The sequence below is a fragment of the Petaurus breviceps genome, unplaced genomic scaffold (assembly GCF_028583685.1).
Source record: "Petaurus breviceps papuanus isolate PSGF00001 unplaced genomic scaffold, PetGlider_PUasm1.0 577, whole genome shotgun sequence".
Classification (NCBI taxonomy): domain Eukaryota; kingdom Metazoa; phylum Chordata; class Mammalia; order Diprotodontia; family Petauridae; genus Petaurus; species Petaurus breviceps.
The window spans coordinates 706,955-713,526 of NW_027186389.1; the positions used below are offsets into that span (position 1 = coordinate 706,955).

The window sequence follows — 6,572 nt, forward strand, 5'->3', positions numbered from 1 at the left end:
GGGCTCTGCCCTAGGGAGGAAGTACCTCAGCGCCAGCCAGGCAGCACCATGGACAGCAGAGCTGAGGTCAGCCTGGGCTTCCCCCCACCCCTCCCTCCTGGCTCTGCTGTAGGGGTCCAAAGAGGCTAAATGAGCCCTGCCCTTCAGATGCCATCTCTCCTGCAGGCTCACCGTTCCCAGGGCCCACTACGGCCTAGATACTCCATGCTGCTGCCCATGCTGCTCATCCCTCTCTGGCTCTCCTCCCACTGGGGCCCACAGTGAAGATTCAGGCGTCTGAAGAGCCTGCCCCTACAGCCCTTCACCTCTCCAAGGAAGCTGAGGGTGGCACCTTGACCAGGGATTTGGCTCCCACCTCCCACCATTGCCTCTCTTGGGACCTGCTGATTCCTGACACCCTAGATTTCTTCTGCCTGACCTCCCCCTCCTCTCCCCACACAGAGGACTGGTCCAGATCTCTAGGGGCTCTGCCGATCGTGCCAGCCGGCCCCCTCGTCCCCCAGCTCTCGTCCCGGCGAAGTCCCAGGAAGGGGGCACTCACTGCTGGTCGCGCTGCACCACGCTCTGCCCCACGTAGGTCCCACTGTGCTTGCAGATGAGGCGCACAAAGCGGAAGCGCAGGGTGGCCGCCAGGCTGGGCAGGTAGGGCAGCGGAGGCTGGCGCAGGGAGATCAGGGGCTTGAGGCTGGCGATGATGAACAGCACCTTGTGCCGCTCGCACCAGTCATCGAAGAAGCTGCTGAAGTGGCGCCACGTGTGAAACTCCAGACCCAGGCCCAGCTCGCCCATGCCGGCGCAGGGCGCAGCAGCGGCCAGGCCGGGACACCCCGAGGCTCCTTCCTCCGGCTGAGGGATGGAGGCAGGTGCACCGTGAGGCTCCGTCCTGCCCTGTCGGCCCCCCCGCCCGCGTCCACCCAAGTCTTCTTCCTCAGGGCTGACTGCGCGGGGGGGCCAGGGAGGCGAGCAGCAAAAGCACCCCCCTGGGCCCCCGGGCCCTCCTCTGACACCTTGTAACCGAGACCCCAAGAAAGCCACTGAGCCTCTGCAAGCCTCAGCCTCCTCATCCGAAAAGTGGGGCTAATGATCCTGTATTCGGGCTCTCAGCTGAGCACCTGGCCTTCTACTTTACTGGAAAAAAAGCCCAGAGCGAGCCGCCCCCTCCCCATCTGGCCACAATCTCTCCCCAACCCCTGCCTTCCCTCTTTCCCAGGTTCTCCCCCATTGCACCGGGGCCCCCTAGGGGCTCCCTGGGGACAGGGTCTGACTTGTTCGGTTCTCGGGCTAAGTCTTAGCGCAGGGGAGGCACATGGGGGGCACCTGACGTTTAGTGACTGAGTGACCGGTGCCACCTGCCTACGTCACAGGTGAGCACCCAGACGTCCCTGAGGAGGGAGAGGACTGGGAGCTGCAGATAGAACATGAGGCAGGAGTTAAGGGGCAGACCTGGCCCCTGGCAAGGGTCTGGAGCTGGGCTGGGCGGGGGGCGGCACAGCAGGAAGGGAGGGGCCAGAGGACCGGCGGGGTGGCAGGAGGAGAGCTGGGGGCGGTCCGGAGGCCGGGGCCGGAGAGGGGCTGAGGGGCAGCAGGAGACCCACATCGGCTGGGAGGAGCTTGGGAGCGGTGGGGAGATGGGGATGGGAGCAGGATCAGGGGACAGGACAAGGATGGAGCCAGGAGCAAGAGGAGGGGACCAGGACCGGGAGAGTCCAGGGAGGGCTCAGGCTGAGGTCAGACCCGGGGGGCTGGGAGTGGAACTTCAACGAGACAGGCCTGGGGGGAAAGGGTCATAGGTCACGGTCAAGGTCGGGAGCTACTCTGGGCAGCACAGCCCCACCCGCCCCACCCACCCCCTTCTGTTACCATGGAGACCCACCTCGCTCCCGCTCATTAAACCCCTCCGTCACCATGGCGACCAGGGCAGCTCTTCCTCCCTCCCCCATCATCATGGCTACCCACCCCCACCCGGCCTGGCGTGTTACCATGGAGACAAGCGCGGCCTCCGCCTCCACCCCGGCCCCCTCCTCTGCTCCCCGAGAGATGGCGGCGCCGAGCAATTCCCCCCGAGCGGAGGCCTGGGAGACAGGCCCACAATGCCCCGCGCACCCGCAGCGTCCCGCCCCTTCCGCACATGCTCCCGAAGAAATTCCCGCAGAGGGGAGACGACCCTCCCCCCCCCCCCCCCCAGCGCACGCGCGAATCCCCTTCTCGGGACTGGACAGAGGTAGCCGCCGTCTGAGTAAAGGGAGCGCGTGGCATCCTGGGAGTTGTAGTCTTCACTGAACTACTTTAGCTCCCCCTCCCTCCAAGAGCCTTGGAGCGGGAACCAAGGGCCTTTAGAGGTAAGGAGAGAGCGTCGGGGGGCGGGGCTTTGGGGAAAGTGTTGTTTCCATAGCGACGGCGAGAGGACAGAAATATGGGGCGGAGCCTGGGCCTAGTTGCAGGTTTCCTGGGGGTGGGGCCTGGAATCCCGGGGTGGGACCGGGGATTAATAAGAAGTTTCCCTGAGAAGGGCCTGAAGATGTCTAGGGGCAGGATCTGAGGGCAGCTAGGTGACAAGGTGGATAGAACTGCCGGGTCTGGAGTCAGGAAGATCTGAGTTCAAATCCAACCTCAGACACCAGCCGCGTGATTCTGAGCAAGTCACTTAACCCTGTTTGCCTCAGTTTCCTCCTCTTTAAAAGAACTGGAGAAGGAAATGACAAACGTGTCCAGGATCTCTGCCAAGAAAACCCCAAATGGGGTCACGAAAGCTTCTTGGGGCCAGGAACTGTCTTTCGCCTCTTTCTGACTCCCCAGCGCTTAGCATAGTGGCTGTCACATAGTGTAGGAGTTCAATAAATGTTTATTGGTGGATTGATTGTCGGCTTCTCGTGTGTGGAGTCTGAAGCCTAAGGGCAGGCCCTTGAGGAGGCGGAGCCTGAACCTAGTCTGTTTCTAGGGGCGGGGCCTGGCTCTTATCACCCGGAGCCTGGAGGCGGGGCCTGAGGTCCAGAGGTGGGGCGTGGGATCCCGGCGCTGGCACTGCCTGCTGGAAGTTCGAGGATCGCTGTAGGTCCGCCTTCCCCACACCCTTCTCCCCCCCGGACTCTCCACAACCCCCCACACCCCACCACCTGACCTGGCTGGCCCTGGCCCTGGGTCAGCTAGGCCCACCCCTCCTCTTGAAAGGAATGGAATACCAGTCTCCTCGTGTGCCCTATCCAGCCCCAGAGAGGTGGCCCAGCCTCTGAAGGCCCAGAGCAAGGGGTGTCCCCACTGGCCACCACATCTGGACAGTTTCCATCATGAGGACACGTGTCTTTCCACCCTATTTTGCTTCACTCCTCCACCTACTTCATTGCCGTCTATTGAAAGTCTTCCCTTAATCCCCTTTGTGTACCCTTGATGCCATCTGATGGGGCCAGTCTGGTTAGGCCTCTATTCTATAGCCTTTTTTAAAGCACCACTATTTAAGAAAGATGTTAACTGGAGAATCTCCGGAGTGGAGAAGAGCATTGAGGAAAGAAAATTGGAGGGATAGAGAGTTGCTAGAGGAAGGAGGGGCTCTCCTAGAGAAGCTGGATAAACTCACTCAGTCTGGCACCAAGGGGCAGAACCAGGAGCAGGGGGAACAAGTTAAGTCAGAAGAAGCTTCCACACAATTGGGACCTCCCTGTGTGGAATCTTGGCGATCTGGAGTCACTTTCAGCTACCCTGGGTTGGGCTAGTGACGCAGAGGTGTCCAACTCGGACATTTGGTGATTATGATTTCTTCCTTCTTAGTGCTGCCAAATGAAGACCAAAGTTTTTCATTTGCTCGTATTTTCCCTCACCCCTGATGGCACTTAAGCTCTTGTCTCAGTACCAGCCTGGAAGTAGTTATTCAGTGGAAATAAATGTGTGGCCCTGTGGTCAAAAACTCTTCCAACATAGGGGCCAAATTTCAATTCCTGGCTAGGACCCAGACAGTCCACTCATCCAGGGCTGGGCTGGAGCCTTTCCAGCCGGGTGAACTCCCTCCACCCTGGGGTGAGACTACAGGGAAGCATTTTGGTAGATGTAGGAATTAGCATGCCCACCTTACAAATAGGAAAACTGAGGATCAGAGACAAAAGAATGGTTCAGATTCAGGTTAAACTAGATAAGGCCTGAAGCGCTTTCCAACTCTTGGCATCGAGGTCATACCATTTAATAGGCAGCCAACTCAGGTTATTCTGATAATCTACTCATCTAGACCAACCTTCAAAGATACCTGGCCTGAGACCAGGGAACTGGTAAACCCTCCTTACCTCATGAGGAAGCTGGACCATCAAACCAAGGATACAATCAATTGACCAGCAAGCATTTGTCAAGAGTAAGGTTCCAGGCCCAAAGAAGTTTACTGGAGATCAGTAAGCATCCCAAGGACAGTGAGTGGAGTCTGGCTGGGGACCAAGCCAAAACCTCCTTCCATGTTCCAAGATGCCCCTTCCTTCCCAAAGCCCAGTTTCCAAGGGAATACAGTAAAAAGGGCACTGGATTCAAATGGGAGTTCTGCTTACTACTTTGGGGAGTCACAATCTGTCTAGGGCTTGGTAAATGTCACTCATTCCCAGCACTAAATGTCCTAATTCCATGATAATGGCTGAGGAACTCTGGGCGTGTGAATTCAAGCCACCCCCACTCTAAAGGAACCCCTTGCCATTGCTAGGGCCCCTTCCTCAGGTTAGCCAGCCTGCCCGACAGCCAGAGGTCTGCTCCTTTCTAGGTCTTCTGGGAGAGGGAAGATCCAGAGCTCTGAGAGTCCAAAATCTCTGTGCTCCTGTTTCCAAGAAACCCATTCCACATAGCTCAATCCCATTTACTGATCATTCTATAGGATTCTATAGGACTGAAGGCTGTAAGGTATATTACAGGCCATCTATTTTAACTCTCTCATTTTACAGATGAGGAAACTGAGACCCAGTGAAAGGGACTTGCAGTTCACTCTCAAAAGACACAAATGGAGGAAACTAACAATTCCCTGTATAAATCCCTTTCTTACCTTAAGTATCTGTCCTGAGACTACCCATATTTGTGGAGACCCAAGGCACAAGATATTCTGAGATTTACTGGACTTAACTCATGGCAGAAGCAAAAGAAACCAGAGGTATTTTGATAGATTCTCTCCAGCTTGAAGCCCACAGCCACCTAGGTCTAGAGCTTAGCACAGAAGCTACTCATACTGACCTGTGGATGTGACTCATCGGCCCCACTGGGACCTAAGCTCTAGAAGGAGAAGCTTTTTTTTTCTGTTTTTCTTTTCCTGCCTGCCATTGGGTAGGAGCTTTGGAAATGTTTGGGATTGGAGGGGATGCAAAAGTCCCGCCCCCTATTCAGCCTCTCCACCCCACCCCACCCCCCACCCCCCAGTAGCCTCGCTCTCCAAAGAGTCCTTCTTACGCACACAGAAATCAAAGCCCGCATTCAATTACAGACAGCCCGAAACGGTCCCCTTGCCAAACCGTGCGAGTCACCCTCTTTCCCGCTCTCTCCTCCCTCCCAGGCCCAGCAGCCGTGGGCCCCAGTCTAGTTTGCTGAATGGGGGCCAATCCACGTGAGGGATCCAGCTAAAAGTCCAATGGCCCCTTGCATCCTTTCCCTTACATACATCACATACCTTCAGCTCTTTTCTTCCCTTCTGTCTTCTCCCTCCTCTCTTTCCCCCTCTCCCTATCCTCTATTTCCATCCTCACCCTAATCCTCTTCTGCCCACACCCCTCAGCTATCACCTTTTCCATTCCTCTTGGGGGATAGGAAAGGGAAAGGATCCTTTGACAGGCGATGAGGAATCACTTTGTCCACCATGCACAGGTGGACAAACATTTGTCCTTCTCCAAGGGGAGGCGGAAAGGGAGCTCCCTGCTTTTTGAACCTCAACATGTGGGCACCCTCACTGCTGGTGGTGGGAGGTGCAGGGGGGGGGGCGGGGCAGAGTTCCAAGGCTCAAGGCTCAGGGGCCCCTCCCCAGCTGTCCCTGAGCAGGTCCATGTGGAATAGGGCAGCTCCCACCACAAGGCGGGCAGCAAAGAGATGGCGACAGGGGAGGTGGCGAGCAGCGTGAATGGAACAGCTGCAGCGGGTCAGCGCCGCATCCAGGAGGAAGTCCGAGGTCCCGTCCTGCAGAGTGTAGCCGGTTCCTGTCCACCGGAAGCCCCTAAGCCCATGCTGCCGAGCAAAGGTCAGCTCCTCAGCCACCAGGCCAGCCAGCTCCGGGCCGCACACGGCCCTGAACCTAGACAGCAGCTCCCAATCCTCCTCCTCCTCCGAGCTTCGGGGACGCTTCCGGGCCGCCGGCCTCCCTCTTCCCTGAAGCTCTCCCCCTGCGGCTCCAGCCTCCTCTCTGTCCCCCAGCTGCATCCTTTGCCCTCCATCCCACAAATGCAGCCCCCTCTCTCCTCGGTCCTCCAGCTGAACACTGCCCTCTCCCGACTCTGTCCCCGTTTCCCCTCCCTCCACTATCTGTACATCACTTTCTCCCAGCTGTGTCCTTCTCTCTTCTCTGTCCCCCACCTGTATACCTCTCTCCCACAAATGGAATCCTCTCTCCCCTCTGTCCCCCAACTGGATACCTC

The 6,572-nt window shown here is 57.7% G+C and overlaps 2 protein-coding genes across 3 annotated transcripts in view; both read right to left on the reverse strand.

Moving 5' to 3' along the window:
- LOC138173317 (uncharacterized protein ZSWIM9-like) overlaps positions 1 to 2,113 on the reverse strand; it is a 4,999-nt gene extending 2,886 nt beyond the window's left edge. Inside the window, exons 1-3 of one of the 2 annotated variants that reach the window (XM_069103308.1) lie at positions 1,980 to 2,113; positions 1,596 to 1,770; positions 542 to 846 (exon numbers count right to left, since the gene is read on the reverse strand). In XM_069103308.1, coding sequence (XP_068959409.1) covers positions 542 to 789 — 248 coding nt within the window. In that variant the 5' untranslated portion in view covers positions 790 to 846; positions 1,596 to 1,770; positions 1,980 to 2,113. The remainder of the gene's footprint in view (positions 1 to 541; positions 847 to 1,595; positions 1,771 to 1,979) is intronic. The other variant, XM_069103307.1, reaches the window with a different exon arrangement.
- A 2,221-nt stretch (positions 2,114 to 4,334) lies between these two features.
- Positions 4,335 to 6,572, reverse strand: part of LOC138173397 (uncharacterized protein ZSWIM9-like) — a 9,798-nt gene continuing 7,560 nt past the window's right edge. The window contains 1 exon segment of the mRNA XM_069103449.1: positions 4,335 to 6,569. Within this exon segment, the coding sequence (XP_068959550.1) occupies positions 5,944 to 6,569 (626 nt within the window). The 3' untranslated portion in view covers positions 4,335 to 5,943.